General features: G+C 43.4%; 1 protein-coding gene across 1 annotated transcript in view; it reads right to left on the bottom strand.

Moving 5' to 3' along the window:
- FARSA (phenylalanyl-tRNA synthetase subunit alpha) overlaps positions 1-22,626 on the bottom strand; it is a 157,720-nt gene that overhangs the window by 34,119 nt on the left and 100,975 nt on the right. The window contains exon 8 of the mRNA XM_068112593.2: positions 3,651-3,735. Coding sequence (XP_067968694.2) covers positions 3,651-3,735 — 85 coding nt within the window. The remainder of the gene's footprint in view (positions 1-3,650; positions 3,736-22,626) is intronic.

Here is a 22,626-nt window from a genome sequence, read left to right as displayed (position 1 = left end):
CTGGTCACACACAGTCAGTCATGGCTGTTGTCTACCGCCCTCCCAAACCACACCCATCATTCCTGTCTGACTTCTCCTACTTTCTGACCCAGCTATGTTCCCTCTCCCCCTCAATCCTCCTCCTTGGTGATTTCAATATCCACATGGACTCCACTGACTCCACGCTAACCACTGACTTCACTGATTTACTCACCTGCTTTAACCTCACTCAACATGTCAACTTTCCTACCCATAACCGTGGTCACATTTTGGACCTTGTCTGCTCTACTGGACTAATTTTGCACCATCTCTCTGGCTCCGACCTCACTCTCTCTGACCACCTAGCCATCACTCTGACCATCAACATCCCCACCCCAGCACCAAGGCATTATCGCACTATCAACTTCCGTAAGCTAAACGCTTTTTCACCTGCCTCATTCTCATCGACCCTCTCTGAAAAAATGTCCACTTCTCCCTTCGTTGACCTCCACACCCCTTCTGACCTCACTGACTACTACAACCACACTCTCTCTTCCTGCCTTGACCAAATTGCGCCTATAAAAACCAAAACAGTTTCTTTCACCCATTCTGCTCCCTGGTTTACCCCTGAGCTCCGCCTAATGAAAACTCGTGCTCGCCAACTTGAAAGACTCCGCAATAAAACAGGTCTCACAGTTCACTCCCAGGCCTACAAGGACCACATACAACACTATAAAGATGCCCTCTCCCGCGCCCGCTCCGCCTACTACTCTCAAATTATCCACTCTGGCTCCGGAAACCCAAAAGCACTCTTCTCTACAATAAACAAACTCCTCAGCCCCCTGAACACCACCACCCAGTCATTCACAATAGACAACTGCATCTCCTTCCTTTCATTCTTCCAACGCAAAATTGAAAACATCTACAACAGCTTGACCACCGCCGCACCCGCTCCCCCTCAAACCACCTGCCCCCCCTTATCCTGCCATCCCCTGTCTCAATTCTCCCCAGTCTCCCCTACTGACCTCTCTGAACTCCTCATCGGAATGAAAACTGCCACCTGCACTCTTGACCCCATCCCCTCCAGCTTTGTCAAGGCCTCCCTTCCTGCTCTTTCTCCACTTATCATTGCAACAATAAACTCCTCCCTGTCTACAGGCATCGTCCCACCATCCCTCAAAATTGCTGCTGTTACCCCCATTCTGAAAAAACCTGGACTAAACCCTGACACCCTAAATAACTTCAGACCCATCTCCAACCTACCCTTTCTGTCAAAGGTTTTGGAACGCGCTGTAGCCACTCAACTCAAGCATCACCTCTCTGCCAATAACCTGTATGAAACATTCCAATCCGGATTCCGGTCCAACCACAGTACTGAAACTGCTCTCCTCAAAATCACCAACGACCTTCTCCTCTCCTCTGATGCTGGCAACCTCAACATTCTCATCCTCCTCGACCTCAGCGCTGCCTTTGACACCATCGATCACACCATCCTCCTCACCCGACTTGAAACCACCTTTAACATTACCGGCACTGCCCTCTCTTGGATTAAATCATACCTCTCTGACAGACGTCAGTTCATCTCCATCAATAACTGCAAATCCCCCACTGCTCCCCTCCCCCAAGGTGTCCCCCAAGGTTCAGTTCTTGGCCCCCTCCTCTTTATCCTTTACCTGTCCCCCCTCGGTCACTTAATCCGCCGTCATGGTCTCCAATTCCACTGCTTCGCCGATGACATCCAGCTTTTCATCTCCACCAAGTCCATCTCCACCGCCACCCACTCTATCCTGACAAACTGCATCACTGAAATAAAATCCTGGCTTCAAATCAACTTCCTCAAACTTAACTGTGATAAATCTGAAATAATCATCATTGGCCCAAAAACGCTCACCAAGTCCACCCATAACTTTGCCCTCAACATCGACGGTTTCCCAGTGTCCACCTCCCCTCACATCCGGAATCTTGGCATCATCTTTGACCAAACCCTCTCCTTCGACAAATACACTAAACAGATCACAAAGACAGCCTTCTTCCACCTGAAAAACATCGCCCGTCTCCGTCCATCCCTCTCCTCTGTGGCTGCAGAAACCCTCATCCACGCCTTCATCACTTCCCGTCTGGACTACTGCAATAGCCTCCTTTATGGTTCACCCTCAACAATCACCAATAAACTCCAATACATTCAGAACTCCGCTGCCCGTCTACTCACCCATTCCCGGACCCGTGACCACATCACCCCCGTCCTTTACAAGCTTCACTGGCTCCCCATCTCCCAGAGAATCCAGTACAAAATCCTCCTCTTGACCTACAAAGCCCTCCATAACCTGGCCCCATCCTACCTGGCTGACCTCCTCTCCAGACACACTCCCACCCGCAACCTCCGCTCTGCTGGTACCAACCTCCTGACCCCCCCCATCCGGACCAAATTTAGATCCTGGGGGGACAGGGCCTTCTCCATCGCTGCTCCCACCCTCTGGAACTCGCTACCTCACACCATCAGAGACTCCTCCTCACTCACCACATTCAAAACATCACTCAAGACCCACCTGTTCAACACTGCATTCAACATTTAACCCACAGCATCTAACCCCTGACTATCTCCTCTCCTTCTCCCTCCTTTGTGCTTTGAATATTTCCCTATTGATTCTTCTTTTTTTGCAATTGTCTTTATGTTTTGCTATGCGTTATGTTTTGCACTCTGTCAAAGCGTCTTTGGGCTTCCTGAAAAGCGCTATATAAAATAAATGCATTATTATTATTATTATTATCCTCCTTAAAACTATTCGGTTTCACAACTGCTGTTTTATAGTCATCACAAACATAATAAAAGTAGAATCGCACTCCGTAGAGCGCATACCTACACCAGGATGAACAGTTCATGTTTAATCAGCTTGTTCTTGTCACCTCCCCAACTCATCCACCAAGTTTCATCTGAATCCATCCACAATATTTTGGGATATCATGAAATATATCATTTTGGCCCTCTAATGGCTCTTCCTCTTCTTTTTCTTCTTCTTCGTATGCAGATGAAGGCTGCTGGGTAGCATCATTGGCTGACGACGTGGCTGTGCTGCTGATGTAGTGACCTCTGCTGATTTGGGAATTTTGGAATTTGGCCATGGTGCCGGCGATAGCTCACCCACTCTTCACAAAGGACGCCGTGGGGATCATTAACGTCCACTAATGAATGCTGGCAGATGGGACAACCGCATAAGATCCATCTGAAGGATGGTACACACATTGATGAATTACCCTGCCTGTGAAACACCAGGATGACGGTTTATGGCTGGATTGGGATTCAAACCGAGGATAGACAGCTTCGAGGCGAGTGTGCGCAACTCTGGGCCATCATATCGGGCTCTCTTAATGGTGTAGAATCAATTAAAATTTGAAATAAATCTCGTATCCAGATTTGGAACATCTAAAGAATTTGGCCTCGTCACACACCCAACCTGTCCACCAACTTTCATCCAAATCCATCTATAACTTTTTGAGATATCCTGCTCACAGACAAACAGACAAAACATACAGACAAACAAGGGTGGAAACATATCCTCTGTTCACTTTTGGTGGAGGAGGTAATAAAATAATTGGTGCTTGAATGCAAATATATTTGAAAATTATCTCATCTCAGGGATATAGCATCATTCAACAATGGATTCTGTGCCAAGTGTGCGAGGAAGGTGCCTTACCCAAGCGACCCGTAGCCTCCCTCTGAATGGACCCTCTTCACACGCTCCAAGTAATCCATAGGGAACCGAGACGCCAAAGCAGGGTCTGAGCAAAGTACACACACATAACCACATGTCAATGGTGTTTGATGTCCAGCCATTTCCTCCTCAAAAAGAGATCCAAAATACAAAATGCACTTTAAAACTTAGAATAACAAGCGTTACGCCTAGGTCCCACGTCGGTGAAGTGATGCGAGTTGACAAAGTGGAAGACGCAAGGCGGCCATCTTGGATTTTGACGTGGCGACCCAATTTTCAATAGCGTTCTTCCTTATGCGTAGATACACCCACACACCGGATTAGAAGTTAGTAGTTCGTTTATTTTTCAAGATATTGCGCTCACAAGGTTCAGACATATATATGGTGGCGGCCATCTTGGATTTTGACCTGGCGACCCAATTTTCAATAGCGTTCTTCCTTGTGCCTAGATACACCCACACACCAGATTAGAAGCTGGTGCTTCGCTTATTTTTCAGGATATTCCGCTCACAAGGTTCAGACATACATGGCGTCAGACATACATGGCGGTGGCCATCTTGGATTTTGACGTGGGTTGCACCCACAGAACTCAAATAGACGTAGAAGAACTATGCAGGCCGCTGTGTGGCCCCTCCGCCGCAACGCGGCAGCCATTTTAGTTAGTGCAAGACACCTCCGCTTTCTGCATACAGATAGGCCTATTGTTAACATGAGCAGTGTGAATGTTCAACAAATATCAGCAATATGCCTTCTTGTGCTGCAATAAACTGTACAAATCGACTTGTGAAAGGTTCTGGGAAAACATTCCACAGGTAAGTAATTTATTTTTCTTAATTATGAAGAGTTTACTCGCCAAACTCTAGTTAAACTTTCACGTTATGCACAGATGTAGTTTTTCGTTTATGTAGTCCCATCTGTTAGTTTGTGTGTGTTTGTGTGTGTGTGTGTGTTTGTGTGTGTGTGTCACCGTCCAATATATAATGTGTGTGTGTGTGTCACCGTCCAATATAAAAATTCACTATACAATATATAGTGAATATAGTCCATTATACAATATAGTCCATTATACAATATAGTCCATTATACAATATATAATGTCCATTATACAATGTATAATGTCCAATTATATATACAATATATATATATACAATATACAATATAATTTATAATATAATATAATATAATATAATATATATACAATATAATATATATATATATACAATATCTATCTATAATTCCAGTAATCTCTGTGTGTGTGTGTGTTTGTCTGTGTGTTTGTCTGTGACCGCTGTTTCTCGACAACCACGGGTCCGATATACTTTAAACTTGCCAGGTATATTGCTGGGGACCCGAGGATGTGCCTTTTCAAGGTTTCATATTAATCGGAGAAGTAGTTACCGAGCTATGGCGATTTCTTTACCAAACTCCGCAAGCCGTTCGCTTTGGACCAAACCATTTCATGTAAATAGAGGGGGGGGGGATTGTCACCGTACTCGCAAGCCGTTCGCTTTGGACCAAACCATTTCATGTAAATAGAGGGGGGGGATTGTCACCGTACTCGCAAGCCGTTCGCTTTGGCTTTGCGAATGGACCAAACCATTTCATGTACATAGAAGGGGGGATTGTCACCGTACTCGCAAGCCGTTCGCTTTGGCTTTGCGAATGGACCAAACCATTTCATGTAAATAGAGGGGGGGGATATAATTTTAGATATATATATAGTACGGGCATGCCCTAGTATATACAATATAATATATATACAATATACAATATATATACAATATATATACAATATATATATATACATATACAATATATACATATACAATATAATACATATACAATATACAATATATACATATACAATATACAATATACATATATAATATACAATATACAATATACATAGTATACATATACAATGTATACATATACAATATACAATATATACATATACATATACATATATGTACATATACATATAGTATACATATAGTATATACATATATACATATATACATATATACATATGTATATATGTATATATACATATATGTATATATATATACATATATGTATTATACATATATACATTATACATACATGTATACATACATACATACATACATGTATACATACATACATATGTATATGTATACATGTATACATATGTATACATACATACATGTATACATGTATGTATACATATACATATGTATACATACATACATATACATGTATACATACATACATGTATACATACATTATACATACATACATGTATACATTATACATACATGTATATATACATATATACATTATACATACATATATGTATATATATATACATATATGTATATATATATACATATATACATATATACATATATACATATATACATATATATATACATATATACATATATATACATACATATATACATATATATACATATATACATATATACATATATACATACATATATACATATATACATATAGTATACATATACATATAGTATATATACATATACATATAGTATACATATACAATATACAATATATACATATACAATATAATATATATACAATATACAATATATATACAATATAATATATATACAATATAATATAATATATATACAATATACAATATACAATATACAATATAATATATATATATACAATATACAGTATATACAATATAATTATACAATGTATATACATTAATATATAATGTCCATTATACAATGTCCATTATACAATATAGAATATAGTCCATTATACAATATATAATGTGTGTGTGTGTGTGTCACCGTCCAATATAAAAATTCACGTCCACTCATCCACTTCCACTAGGCCTAGCTAGCGCACACGTTCGCCTATTCAGTTCTTGCGCTAACTAAAATGGCGGCGTGAGCGCGCGAGCGGGGCCACCGCTGTGTGTGTGTCGTGAACGGGCATAGTTCTTCTACGTCTATTTGAGTTCTGTGGTTGCACCCACACACCAAATTAGAATTCGGTCCTTCGCTTATGCACGTACGCACGCAAGCCCGCACACACGCACGGACGGACGCACACACAGACGGAGGGGAAAACCATAGTCCCCCTTTCGCTCCGCGGTGCGACGGGGAACAATAAGTGCCAATTTCGAACAACTTGAACTGTGAGTACATATGCACATACGCAAGTATACTGTTGCGTGTAGGGTGTGTGAAAACCCTCGCTCACCAGTTCCATACACGTGCGGCGAAGCCCCCAGATAACTGAGTGGCGATTGGCTAAATTCAAACCATGCGTGGGAAATAGGATTAGCATTGGCACAAGAAACGTTGTTTGTGTTAACCACAATAAAACAGGCTGGAGAACTATGGATGGAAGAGTAGTCATTCCCAAAGGAGGGTTGCGTCGGTGGACAAATTAAATAATTGATGGAATTTAATGAACCGAAAGCCAATCATAATGCGTTTACCGCTGTGGGAAATAAGGCATGGCTGATGGTTAACCTTAACCCTCTATCAGAGCAAAAGAGATTTTGTTAAACATTGAACAGACTTATTTTGCTCTGATGACTGGCTAATGATCGAAACGTTAGCTGCACCTCACTACCCATGGTGGTTGACAACTCTTGCTCTATCCCATTCCCATAGATCTCTGATTTCTACTCTCAATAACCTGTCCTGCCGAACACCCCTTTTTCACCTTTGCATACATTGTTTGTCCCACTGCTCCTCTGACAAGTCGGAGACAGGGACATTAAAATGAGCTCCGTCCGACTGATCCATCATCCATCCATCCATGTACATTTGTGTACACAATATTTCAAAAACGGTTCAACATTTAGCTTTCATATTGCAGATATCCATTCCTCAGGACATGATCTCAAACTGATTAGATCACGGCTGTGAATGCCTGAACATTGTTGCCATGGCAGCCATCTCAGTAACTTAAAGCACGAGTTGTTGGCTTGTGTATGCGGGATTTCAAAAACCGTTCAAGATTTAGCTTTCATATTGCACAGATCTATTCCTCACACCACCCAAACAGCGGGGGACCGAGAGTATCAGCTCCATGTTCTTTTTAACTTCAAGCCTCACTTCCTCCCGTACAACTACTCACAGGCAAAGTCTGTATGTTGCCCTTTCACCCCGTGTCAGAATATGAACATGTTACCTCCGTCTTTTATCTCTTCCACGAGCCGAGACTTCTGTAGATTATATCAAAAAATTTGTGAAAACATGACATCCTTGCTGCAAGTTTTGACCTCACAGTTTAACGCTCCATTATGGGTTGTAATGCTCGACGTCCCTTGGGCGGTGACTTTGCTCCCAGGGGGATGTGGAGCTGTGAAAAATAATAATAAAATAATAATAAATGGAATAGAGGTGGGGAAAAAGAGGAAAGCAGATCTGTGGAAAATGATGGAAAACAGATCCAGCTATTGTTATATTTGGCCAACGTACTCCCATTCACAAAAGTACATACGCAGACGTGGTGGTATTTACATGCACATGAATACACAAATAGGGTTGCTACTCCCTACCATGCATGCTTCAAGAGCCTCAAATTATAGGCCCAAATGGCATGCATTCAACACAGCAATTCCAGTTAACAAATAAAACTGCTGTGCCATTAATGTTTACTATTATTATCAAAGGGCACAATTATCTTGATTTATTCAAAATAAATCTCCTTTTCCAACATTCCATTTTCCAAAGCACAATATTTTCTCCACAGAATGTTTAAAAACAAATCCTATCCTTTGACATTCAGGCATGTCACAAAAAATAATCTAGAAAGCATCTGAAAATGCAACGCCCGTCTGCGTCAGTTTGTATTCAGACGTCTTGTTCTTCCGTATGCTCAAAATAACAAAAACAGTCAAAAAAACGAGCAATGCAACTGTGTCGCCAATATGCCTCCGCATAGTCCCACAATGGGTAGATGCCCTCGTTCACTGTCCTAAAAATAAACAAGTTTGATTTAAACCCCTTCAGCTGTTTTCAAGTATCACATTTTCACCAGAGAGGACAGGTTTCACATCAACCGGTGAAGCCGTTTCGGAGAAAGGATTTTTTTTTAAATATCGGCTTTCATGCTATTATGGCTGCCACATCACGTGACATATGACCTTAAAAATGTACAATCTGCATACATATAGGTAGTGGATCACGTTTGTGAAGTTTTGTGTTGATCGGATAAGGTTCGTTTTTCTATCCAAGATGGCTGCCAAACCACGTGACCTACGATGTCATCATTTTCAAACGATATGCAACAGTGCTGTTAGATGATATTTGTAAAAATTCGCATCAATGGGGTATGCGGTTTCAAGATATAATTATATAATATTTTCCTTCAATCCAATATGGCTGCCAAAACATGTGACCTATTATGTCATAAATTTAATATTTCAATACAAATGGGTCATAGATAATGTGCATGCAATTTCAGATTTTTAGGATAAGGATTTAGATTAAAACATTTCTGGCTGGATTAAAACATTTCTTCACCTATGATGTCATCATTATCATGCTTTTGTTCCCCATTGGGAGAACTTGACAACGTGTGGTTTAAAAAATTTCCATTCAGCGGTTTCCGAGAAATATTTTTTAATTATTTGCGTTTAATCCAAGATGGCTGCCATACCACGTGACCTACGAGGTCGCACAATCATCATAAAAACATTCTGCATGGGTGTCACTCCTACCCTGAAAGTTTCGTCTCAATGGGACATGTGGTTGCTGAGAAAAACGAGGTTCAGCCCGTACGGACGGACAACCCGAAAACTTAATGCCTCTGGCCACCTTCAGGGGCGGAGGCATAAAAATACAAAATGAAAATTGGTGATTTTATGCAGCCTTGACCTTTAGATATAAAACAATAATCAGGTTCGAGCTTTTGATTAGTGAACAAATTAAGTGACACAATTTGCAAATTCTTAAAATGTCAAGGTCAATCGGGTGAAAATTGGTGATTTTACACAACCTTGACCTTTGACATTTTGATCTAAAAAAGCAATCGGCTTCTAGCTTTTGATTGGTGAACCAACTCAGTGACCCAATATGCAAATTCTTAAAATTTCAGGTAAATCAGATGAAAATTGACAATTTTATTTGACGCTGACCTTCAGACCAAATTATTAATTTGTCTTCTCTATATTCTCATAATAAAGCTTTGTTGAAAATTTGATGACAAAATTCAAATGGTAAATTGAAATTTCAGGTGAATTGAATGAAAATTGATGATTTTATGTAACGCTGACCTTTGACCTTTTGATAAATATATTAATTTGCCTTTTCCGTATTATAATAAAGCTTTGTTGAAAATTTGATGACAAAATTCAAATGGTAAATTGAAATTTCAGGTGAATTGAATGAAAATTGATGATTTTATGTAACGCTGACCTTTGACCTTTTGATAAATATATTAATTTGCCTTTTCCGTATTATCATAATAAAGCTTTAGTGAAAATTTGATGACAATATCTCAAATGGCAAAAAGTTACGGCCCGGACGGACACATAGACACACACTGCTGCGCAGGGGACGGGCTAAAAAATGAGGAGAGGTATGACATAAACCAACCACTTGCAGGTTAACCTTCAGAAATCAAAAAAAATTCATTCACCGACACTCCTCTTTCATTACCCTCTGGATATTCCTCCCCGTGATTGAGCAATCAAATTTTTCCCTAGAGTACGTAAAGTGGTTACTCTCCACAATATGTCATACCTCCAGTTTAACAGGGGTTTATATTTTCTACTTTCATGTAACTTGTTTGCATGTTTTACATCAAACCTACTGCTGTTTCTCCATTTCTTTGTAATTTGTTAGTACGGTGACTGGAATAATGGAGTGCAGTACTTTAGAACATGCTGACCAGAGCAAGCAAGTAAAATGTAACCAAGTGTTGCAGATAACCTCTGGGTAGGGAAACCTTCTCAACCACATCTGTCGGTGTCTTTGTTGTGTCTCTTTCTCTCATATATATGTATTCTGATTTTAATGTACCATACTCTGTTGCACAACACCCATGCTGCCAAAGCAGTTTATTGGCTAAGGTTATGCAGAGTTAGAGTTATGCAGGTTACGTAGAGCAGCAACGAAGGCTGGAAAGGGTAGAAATGCGAATGGTCCGGTGGATGTGCGGAGTATCGTTGAGAGAGAGGAAGACAAATGATGAATTGCGAAAGATGATGGGAATGGAGCCTGTGATTGATGCTGTGAAGAGGAACAGGTTGAGATGGTTTGGTCATGTGTTGAGGAAGGATGAAAGTGACTGGTTGAGAAGAGTGATGGAAATGAATTTCGAAGGAAGTGGAGGACGGGGAAGACCGAAAAAGACTTGGCTAAAGATGGTGGAAGAAGAAATGCGGGCAAGGGGGTTAACAAGGAGAGATGCAGAAAATAGGGCAAAATGGAGAAGATTGTCATGGGGACCGCAAGGCTAACCCCCGCTCTTGCAGGGAAAATGGCCTTAAAATGCCTGTTGTTGTTGTTGTTGTTATGCAGAGTGGTTTGCCATTGCCTTCCCAGCAGTATTTAGGAAAGGAATTTGTAATTTTTTTCATGATGCCAGCGATAACTCACTTATACTCTTCAGGAAGGACACTGAGATGTCTTCAATGCCACCCGCAAATGCCAATAGAAGAGACGCCCCGTTTAACGCCCAACCAAGGTATGGCACACACACTGATGAATCACCTTACGTGTGAAACACCAGGATGACAGTTTATACCTAGGTCCATATTAAAACCCAGGCTAGACAGCTTAGAGGTGAGTGCGCGTACATCCAGGGCATCCTGCCAGTCCTACAAATAATAATTCTGAAATATGCAAATTATCTGTGTTGTTATATAATTATTATTATTTCGTATGCAGCCTGCTGCAACCCTCGCCTCCTCCCGGAGGGAGTGGGTGTTTGTTGTCAGGATAATTATGTGCTTCATATGAAACTAGACTTGCATGCAGTGACATTATAAAGCTAGATGACAACATCTTTGGCATGCACAAGACTTGAATAGCTTCAACAACAAACCAAAAAAGGAAACAAAACCGAGTTGACAAACTTAACGATCATGCAGCGATTGAGAAAAACGAATTAATAAGAAAAGTATGTGCAGATTAATAAAACTTGAAGGAAAAAGCACCAAACTATTAAAATAGTAGAAATAAAAGTAACACTTCTCGTGTTCAGAATAGCACAATCAAATGTTATCATTCAAGTCAAGAGAATTAAAGGCAAGTAAACCAAAAGAAGAAGAAAAAAAATCATAATGTGTCAATTGTGTTTGAAGTATATTTAAGCTGTGGGTGCTCAAAGAGATTTCTTTCACTTAAAAAGCATTTCTTTCTAATAGAAACTGGGAAGTTATCTCGTGTTCAAAAGACTGTACCTGAAATACCACACGATGAGACTTTATATGATAACTTCGGTTCATAATATGGAAAGAAAAGAACTCATTTGACGACGCTGAAGAGCCATGCACATTAGCTGCTCTAAATCTGGAGCTCTGTACACCCGATGGATTTATATTGGATCTCTTAGAAACGACCTTGCCTTGGTGTCTGCCCGTGAGCCTTTTGGCAACTAGTAACAGGGCCCTGTTAGCCTCACTCCATCTCATCAGCCGTGATTTTGTATCACCAATATTCCCTCAAATCCATTGGCTGCATGTGCCAGCTCCATGTGCCTGTTGTGTTGGCCTCCTGCTCCAACTATCTACTGACATCAGCTCCGTATACAAAGCAGCGTTACACAGTATTGACTGCCTGTGCTTTGTCGCTCACCAGACTATTTCACATCATGTTGCTGCAAAGGTTCCAGTAATTTTCTCCAATAATTATACATATAGCTATATATATATATATATATATATATATATATATATATATATATATATATATATATATATATATATATATATATATATATATATATATATATATATATACATATATATATATATATATATATATACATATATATATATATATATATATACTGTATATATATATATATATATATATATATATATATATATATATATATATATATATATATATATATATATATATATATATATATATATATATATACACACACACAGTCACGTGAAAAAGTAAGTGCACCCCATGTAAAGTTTTGACTTTTTCAACATATTTCAACATACAGCTATTTGATCTTCATTTCAACAATATTGATAGATAAAGGTGATATAATATAACAAATATCAAGAAACATTTACATTTTGTAGTCCATTGTATAATTTAAATAAACATAAATGCAAATTTCGCATGTGGAAAAAGTAAGTACACCCCTAAATTTATCACTACTTCAAACACCTAAAATTAGAATCAGGTGCACCAGCTCAGGTGCAAATAATTAGAACATCGGAGGAGGATCTTGGAGGAACCTGTCTTATTTAAACCTCAGACATTTCGTTTAGTTTGCTCTTAGTTGTTGAATTGTGCGGCGTCACCATGCCTAGATCAAAAGAGCTCTCTGAGGCCTTCAGAAAGAAGGTTATAGATGCCTACGAGTCTGGGGAGGGATTTAAAAAGATCTCCAAACAATTTGAAATCAATCATTCGACTGTCCAGAAGATCATCGACAAGTGGAGAAGATTCCAAACAACTGCCTACATTTTCAGGCCAGGCCGCCCCAGCAAGTTCAGACAGAGAGCAGACCGCAGGATGCTGAAAGAAGTCTCTAAGAACGCCAGAAGTCATCACAGGACCTACAGGTAGCTCTTGCCACTGTTGATGTCAATGTGCACGAGTCTACTCAAAAAGAAGAGGCTGTACATATATATACATATACATACATATACATAACAGTGAGAAATAGTAGAAACTCCACAGTACGAGTAGGGCGTCTCATTTGCATTAAATAAATAATCAGGAGATTAAATCAGAGCCGGACGGAGCTTCAGGACGTTTATCTTTAATTTTCGACAAGCTTTCGACCAACAAAGGTCTTCTTCTTAGTCGTCCCCAAGTTCGTTGAATATATTTTGTTACGTTGAATAATATATATTGTTAACACACACACACACACACACACACACACACACACACACACACACACACACACACACACACACACACACACACACACACACACACACACACACACACACACACACACACACACACACACACACACACACACACACACACACACACACACACACACACACGCGCGCGCAAAAACAGTTCACACACAGGGTATGGGCGCATGAGACGGAAGCCAAACAGTTCAATCTTGGTTTAATCAGACCACAGAATCTTGTTTCTCACAGTCTGAGAGTCCTTTAGGTGCTTTTTTGCAAACTCCAAGCGGGCTTTCATGTGTCTTTCACTAAGGAGCGGCTTCCGTCTGCCACTCTGCCATAAAGCCCAGATCGGTGGAGTGTTGCAGTGATGGTTGTCCTTCTGGAAGTTTCTCCCATCTCCACACAGGATCTCTGGAGCTCAGCCAGAGTGACCATCGGGGTCTTGGTCACCTCTCTTACCAAAGCCCTTCTCCCCCGATTGCTCAGTTTGGCCAGGCGGCCAGCTCTAGGAAGAGTCCTGGTTGTTCCAAACTTCTCCCATTTAAGAATTATGGAGGCCACTGTGCTCTTGGGAACCTTCAATGCAACAGAAATGTTTTTGTAGGCTTCCCCAGATCTGTGCCTCGACACAATCCTGTCTCTGAGCTCTGCAGGCAGTTCCTTCGACCTCATGGCTTGGTTTTTGCTCTGATATGCATTGTCAGCTGTGAGACCTTATATAAACAGGTGTGTGCCTTTTCAAATCATGTCCAATCAATTGAATTTACCACAGGTGGACTTCAATCAAGGTCTAGAAACACCTCAAAGATGATCAAGAGAAATGGGAGGCACCTGAGCTAAATTTCAAGTGTCATAGCAAAGGGTATGAATACTTATGTCAATGTGATATTTCAGTTTTTTCTTCTTAATAAATTTGCAAAACTCTCGCAAATCCTGTTTTCTCTTTGTCATTATGGTGTATTAGGCTATGAGCCAGACCCCCCAAATTGAATTTTTGTCAATATTTCAAAAATGAAAACTCCCAGAGTAACATTTGACCCCTCAAAATCTTCGCAAGGAACCTTCAGTCAAGATGGTTGAACGGTTGGTTGAACGGTTAGGGGGTATGGTTGAACATATTTTGAACTTTGCCAAAATATGTGCCCCAAACAACCACCATATTACAAAGTAATGATATATTCCAATGCAGTGGTTCCTTGCGAAGATTTTGAGGGGTCAAATGTTACTCTGGGAGTTTTCATTTTTGAAATATTGACAAAAATGTACAATGTGAATTCTGAACTCGAAGCGATTTCGACCACTTTTTCACTAAATTTAACATATGTTTTGTCATTATATCAAAAATTTGATAAATAACCCCCACAAATGTTCAAAATTTCTATTACTATATTAGTTGGCATCCAGTATGCAAATTATTGGCACTCTGTGGTACTTAAAAACATATTTATTCCAATTTTAGCAAATATCACATTTTTTGGCGAAGCGAAGCGGGCGTATAATAATATTTCGGGTGATAACACAGAGATGGCCGAGAGTTTTACACTGCTATCACTTTTTTTTCATATCTCGGGACATATATCTTGCTAAAAATCACAATGAGCCTTACTCCATCTGTATGGTACCGACCAACCCCCTTGGCTCATAGCCTATAATAATATTTCGGGTGATAACAAAGAGATGGCCGAGAGTTATACACTGCTATCACTTTTTTTTCATATCTAGGGACATATATCTTGCTAAAAATCACAATGAGCCTTACTCCATCTGTATGGTACCAACCAACCCTCTTGGCTCATAGCCTATATTGAATGTATATTGATAAGGGAAAAAATGAATTTAAACGATTTCAGCATAAGGCTGCAACATAACAAAATGTGAAAAAAGTGAAGGGGTCTGAATACTTTCTGAATGCACTGAATATATATATACATATACATATACAGTGTGTGTATATGTATGTATATATATATATATATATATATATATATATATATTGTTACAGACGCGGTTTTGGATGTATATATATATATATATATATATATATATATTGTTGCGGATATGGCATTTGGCCTCCATATCCGCTTGTAAATATTCCCCTATTTCCCCAATACTCCCCAACTATCCCCAATCCCCCATTCCCTAGTCCCATTGCCTGTAAATAACACTCTGTAGAACCGACCTTCCCCTTTTTCCCCCATTAAATGTCGTGCCCAGGTCCACCGCATCTCACATAGACAACTTTCGGACATCTTGCTAGTTATTCTTAGTCTTTGTCAGTTAAGGACTCGTTTCCATTAATTCTGACTCTTCATTGCACCAGAATGTGATTATATGGCACCAGTAGTGAGTTTAGGACCTTCCCATACCTCCTCCCATCTTCTTCCTGAAACAACAACAACAACAACAACAACAACAACAACAACAACAACAACTACAACTACAACAACAGAGGAGATTGGGGGCGGCGCGGCGCGGGGGAGTGTGCGTCCTCACACCGGCTCGGTTAGCCGCCATTGACCATGCGCTCCGACGGGGTTACCACGAAGGGGCTGGCTGTCAGCTCCTCGTCAAGGGCGGAGCCTGGTAACCCCCCCGCACCCAATAAGAAGGGCGGACCGATTCCATCTGGGGCGGAGCTAACGAGCCGAGGGCGTGTCACTCCCCGCCGGATATACGCAGCGACTTACCGGACGTGACGTGAGATGCGCCCCCAGCTTAGAGAGAGAAGTTGCCACCTCCGAGCGCTGAATACCTCCCCGCATCTTTGGACCGGACCGGGTCGATTCTGTCCCTGAGCCAAGAGTGCACCTTGAGCCATCGACCAACCCGCCTTTCCTTGCCATCAATCCCCGTGTGAGTCAGTTTTGTCCTGTTTATCTGTCGTCTGTCGGGGCTATTATAAGACCGTAATTAAGTGCCTACCTTACTATGCTGTCTCTCTCATCCCTGTAATCTGACCTTCCGCAATATTATAACCTCCTCCGGAGGTCTTGAGAACTGAACCCTTGGTGTCGTGTCATTTTAACCCAGCCGTTGTGTCCTTTCCTTCATTGATTTAGCATAGCGCGACTCGGCAACGTTCGAGTATAATCGGGTAAACGTGCAGACGCGGTCATACCAAACCGCTCGGTAAACCAACACCCACAACCGCGTCTGTAACATTTGGTGTCAGGAGTGTCGGATTCGGACCTGGGACTAAATTTATTAGGCCCAAATTTTGGAACACCAATTGTACCACTAGGGTAACAATTGGTGTTGGGAGGTAGAATTCGATCCGGAGCGCGTTTTACGCGCTCGATATTATAACAGCGAAATTTGATTGTGTTTTACGAAAATAAAAACCCGAATTTTGAAAGTCGCGCTATGGCGGATCAAGACAGCTGGGGTCCGGTAGAGGAGAGTGAGGCAGGGTCGGTCCAGGACCAAATTGAGGGACGTGAGGAGAGCGAAGCAGCGAGGGTAGCAGACGCACAAAATGGCGCCTCGCTGGTCGCGGCGCCCGCGACCGTGGCAGCGCCCCTGGTGGATTCAAACCTTTTTATGTTGCAAATGAGGGCCCTTATGGAACGAATGGGAGACCAAATTGTGGGAATGAGGGCTGATAGTGAGCGGTTGGGGAACCGGATGGATGCTCAGGGTGAGCGATTAGAGGGCCAAATGGGGGTAATGAGAGACGAAGCGAGGGGTACTGGTGAGGGATTAGACAATAATTTTAAGGGATTAGACAATAATTTTAAGGGATTAGACAGGAAATTTGGGAAATTAGACGATAGATTAGGGGAAATACAGGAGGGGTTAATGGGGGTAGAAAACAGAATGGCCGCTCAAGAGAATCAAATGGAAGGGATGCAAAAGGGGTTAGAGGGGTTAGAAAACAGGATGGAAGGCAAATTGAGGGACATGAGGGACCAAGCGGAAAGGGAAGTTAAACAAATGGGGCAGCAGATAGAGGGGGTCAAAATCGGGGTAGAAACCAAACTGGATGCTCACAGGGAGGAAATGGAGCAGATGAGGGTGGCATCTGGGCAGGAGATGCAAGTGATGGGAGAGGAGATCAGAAGAGGGGTGAGTGAGGAGGTCGGAGGAGTGCGCGAGGAGGTGAGGCACTGTAAGGAGCGCATGGAGAAGGAGGTGAGAAAGGGGACTGTAAAACTGCAAGGGGGCATAGAGGACCTGACGCAGGAGGTGGAACGGCTGACGGAGGGACAAAAAGAAGTAACGGAGCAGGTACAAAGGAACACTGCGGTACTAGGAGGGTTAAAAGCGACACAGAAAGAACTAAAAGATGACTTGGTAGCGACGAAGAGGGAATGTCAGATGGTACGTGAGGGACTGACAACGAGGTTGGACGAGGTGATAGAGGTAATGGAGACGAAGGACCGGCAGGTGAGGACGCGCATGGAAACGGTCAAGGTAGCCTTGGAGGACGAGCTAGAGGAGACGTACCGGGAAATAAAAGAGGTGAAGCAGAAATCAGAAGAAGTGGAAGAAGGGGTGAGCGAAATTAACAAGCGACGGAGAGGGGATAAGAAAGAGATAAAAGAGGAGATAAAAGAATTGGTCCGAAGTCTGTGTTTGGATCGTGATGATGTGCTCATTAACCGGATGAGGGATTCGCAGGTGATGGAGGAGAAGCGAAGAGGAAGAGGACCCGGTGTAAGTGGTGACCAATATGGTCGTGCGTATGATGCGCCAGGGGATTTAAGAAGCTTGGGGGTCGAGATAGACCCGGGTGTTCGTGAGAGGCCGTTGGTGAAGTGTGCGACAGGTCTGGTGTGCGAAAAAGGAGGTGTGCGAGAAAGTCCGACTCTGGGGTGTGTGAGGAAAAAGTGCGTGCCAAGGAGTGAGGGTGCTGGCGAGAGTGAGTCGGTCGTAGCGCGTGTGCGAGGGAGCACATGGAAGCGCGGTGTGGTAAGTGTTACAGAGGGTGTGACGGGAGAGTGTGCGCAAGAGTGTGCGCGAGAAAGGTGTGTGACGGACAGGTGCATGGGGAAAGAGTGCGCTGTCAAAGGCAAGGAAGAATGCACACCTGTGGTGAGTGTTACGGAGGGTGTGACGGGAGAGTGTGCGCAAGAGTGTGCGCGAGAGAGGTGTGTAACGGACGGGTGCATGAGGAAAGAGTGCGCTGTCAAGAGTAAGGGTGAGTGCGCTGTCAAGAATGGAGGTGAGAGTAGTGAGAGTGACAAGGAGAGTGAGTTGGTTGTGACAGGTGAGAAAGGATGCACACCTGGAATGGTAGAGCGTGAGTGGGAATGCACGCTGGAATTGGTGGTGAGGCACGTGGTTGGGTGTGCGAATGAGAGCACACCTGTGATTGTCACAGAGGAGGTGACAGAGGAGGGGGCGCGAAGAGGTGTGTTGGTGAGGTGTGCGACCAACGAATGTGTGCCAAAGTGTTCGGTGGTCAGGTGTGTGACCAAGGCTGTGAGTGGAATGAGGGTACCGAGGTGTGTAAGGAAAGGTACGAGGAGCATGGGCACGGCTGGATGTGTGAGCAAGGAACGGGCTGCGGGGTGTAAGAATCCAGGTGAAGCATCGACGGTAACCAGGTTAGAGGTTAGGTCGACTTTTAGCCGAAGCGGGCCCTCGGTGCGTGCCGGGCCTCGCTTTGAACGGCCGCGTCCGTGCTCCACTAGGCGGAGCGGGCAGCCCGATAGAAAGGGTCGTCATGGCGACCACTTTTTGTTGAGGCAGTCCGGCAGGTCGAGATCGGAACATTGGATGGCTCCACGCCGAGATGGTGCGTGGGATCTCGGCCCGGGTAAGCCCCCGTCCCTGCACCGAGTGCCGGACGCATCCAGCCGCTGGCACAGAACAACCCGCATTCATGGCTTGGCTTTACGAAGTCGGGCTTTGGACAGGAATTGGCGCACCGAGAGGCATTAGTGAGTAGACTGGGTGATGAGGTTAGTGTTTTGGACCCAAAATTAGAGAAAAACAAAAATTTGATGATTGGCAAGGGATTGGCAGTAATGATTGGCAGATGATGGGTAGTGATTGGCAAATTTTTAATTTGTTGAAATTTGATGTGCAAAATTGGTAGTGAGCGATGGGCCCGGTGGGTAAGGCTGGCATCCCTGCCACCCTTCCCAAGGGGGGGCAAATACGCTATAGTTTATGGGGTGTATGGCAGTGAAAACTAGCCCGGGTGGGTTAGGTTATATTGTGTGTAGGGACCGAGAAGATGACATTAGGTGACGTTAAGGTTAGATAGTGACTGATACCTGTAGTGGGGACGCAGGTAGTTTAGTGTGGATGATAATGACGAGGGAGCGCAATAGTTTAAAGGGACGACTGGGAAGCGCAAGTTTCAGAGGGGAGTAGTTAGATGAGATGATGCTGTGTGAGGATTGAGCAGGTGTGATTGCACAGGTGTGCAACTGGACAGGTGTGTGGAGCAGTGTATGAGTAGTGAGTGTTGTGGATCAGCGCGAATGCGCTTGGGGAGAGAAGGGTGCAGGTGGCACCAGGTGTGAGAGCACAGGTGTGCAAGTACAGGTGTGTGGAATATATGGAGCAGAGAATGAGTGGTGTGGAGAGAGTTGGAGTAAGTGGTACGGAGTGGTGTGCATGGTGCGAAGGTGTGGATGGGGGAAGAGTGGACCCCTTTCACGAGTACCTGGGGCGGGTAGTGTAAGTGTTAGGTAGAGGGTATAGGTAAATTGTGGTTGGATATTGGCATTTGTGGTGCGGTTGCAGAATGGTATTGTGGATGGGTGCATTAGTGTTGTGGAAATGGCTGGGCGTGTAGCCTGTTAGTGTGTGTAGTTGGTTGGGCACTCCACCACTGTGAGGATGTCGGCCAGGTGAGGCCGCAGGTGGGCTCTGGGAGCCGGTAGTTGTGAGTGGGTGCCTGAGGATCCCGGGTGTGGATCGGGCAGCCCAGTGCCAGAGAGGGCACCGAGTGGGGAGAGCGCCAGAGGGCCTTCCCCAGGTAGTTAGGTTAGGGTAAGGAGCAGGTAAGCTCGGAGGCAACTGCAGTGGTGGAGGTGTGCAGGTGGGTAGACCCGCTGGGAGAGGTACACGCCACAGCCCAGAAATTGTGCGAGGGCACCGGGAGATGAATCGGGGGAGTGAGACCCCAAATTGAAAAGCACCACAGTTTGGCCAATGGGAATTGGTTTTTTTAGAACCCATAGTGTAAGAGGGCCAATGGGTTGGCCGGAGAAAGACCCCGGGTAGTGTAAAGTTGTTAAAGTCATTTAGGAAATAGTTAGGATTGATGAACCTGTCGCACCATACGCAGCCACTTACCTGTGGTGATGATGATGACTCCACACCTGTGTTTTCTTTGTTCTGTGTGCAGGAACTGAGAATTGCTGTGTGGATTGGTGAGACGCATCACGACGTGGATGAGACATTGGGGTGATTCCATCTCTCCCTCCTTAGGAGGGACTGATGATGAATTGGTGATGGCAAATTTTGATGTTGAGTTGGAGATGGCAAATTTTGATGAGAGTTGGAAATAGCAAATTTGATTGGTTAGGAGGGAGAGAAGACGAATTTGGTTTATGGGAGGAACGGGGAAGACAGTAGGGACGTTTGTTGATTTGTAAAGTAGATGTTTATGGGTAGTGTTGTGTTTTGTGGATACAGTAAGGGGTAAGGGAGGGGCCATGTAGGTTACCTGGTGGGGGGGGGGGGGGGGGGCGTACGGTAGGAACGTACCTGTCTCACCTGGTTCCCATGTGCCCCCAGTGTGCATCATCTTATATTGCGTGCACTTTTGCGCCCTTACCACCTTACTCACTTGTCTTCTTCTTTTGTCTCCCACCTCCGAGGATCTGGCTTTGGGGTAGAGAGAGAGGAGAGAGAGGTGCTGGCTACGCAGTTGTGGGCCTGCACTTTCGCTGCTTGCTGCCTGGATCGATACACCATATGGACCGCAATGTTTGTGGCCACCCACCATGGACCGCAGTTCTTATGCGGCCAAGCACCACCCGTGGATGGACCTATGGGTCAACGTGGCACCTATGCCATACAGGTGAACCACTTTTAGTTGGCCCCCTGACGGCCACAATACAGAAATGGACGCGGTTGGCGCCTTTCTTTATTTTTAAAGAAGTACGAAGGCCAAGTGCACCACACGAAGGCAAGACCAGCGGCAGAACATCGGCCGGCTGCGACACCACCGGTGATTTATAGACACTTTATTGGTGCACCGGATGGTGCTGACTGTGTGATGGGGTGGTGCTTTTGGTGCTTGGATGGGGTGCTCTGCACATTATTAAAGGCCGTAAGGCCACAGAGCACTCGTGGGTTGGTGTATCGATGCTGGCATGCGTGCTCTCTCTATGCATAACATCTGCATGTGTTCCTCCAAAAACAGGTCCTGGATCGTAGTGTAAATATCAGCGTAGTCTTGTAAATAATGCTCCCTACCGGCTGTATGTTTAGTTTGCGAATTCTTTCCGGATTCGGTTATCCTGTGGGTGTGTTTCTGTGAGGAGAAGGGTGCAACGTCGCAGGGGGACATATTTACTCATTTGTGAATATCTGTAAAACTGTCGCACTCAGGGTAGAGTTAATAGTAGAGGGAACTACATCTGAGTGCCACACTAAAATAGGTAAAAATTTATCGGGTCGGGACGCCCCGAGGGTAGAGAAGGGTGCAATGTTGCGGATATGGCATTTGGCCTCCATATCCGCTTGTAAATATTCCCCTATTTCCCCAATACTCCCCAACTATCCCCAATCCCCCATTCCCTAGTCCCATTGCCTGTAAATAACACTCTGTAGAACCGACCTTCCCCTTTTTCCCCCATTAAATGTCGTGCCCAGGTCCACCGCATCTCACATAGACAACTTTCGGACATCTTGCTAGTTATTCTTAGTCTTTGTCAGTTAAGGACTCGTTTCCATTAATTCTGACTCTTCGTTGCACCAGAATGTGATTATATG

Source organism: Myxine glutinosa, chromosome 1, assembly GCF_964187855.1.
Source record: "Myxine glutinosa chromosome 1, kmMyxGlut1.1, whole genome shotgun sequence".
NCBI classification, from domain to species: domain Eukaryota; kingdom Metazoa; phylum Chordata; class Myxini; order Myxiniformes; family Myxinidae; genus Myxine; species Myxine glutinosa.
Note: the sequence above shows the minus strand (reverse complement) of the source record. Positions and strands in the feature narration are given on the sequence as shown.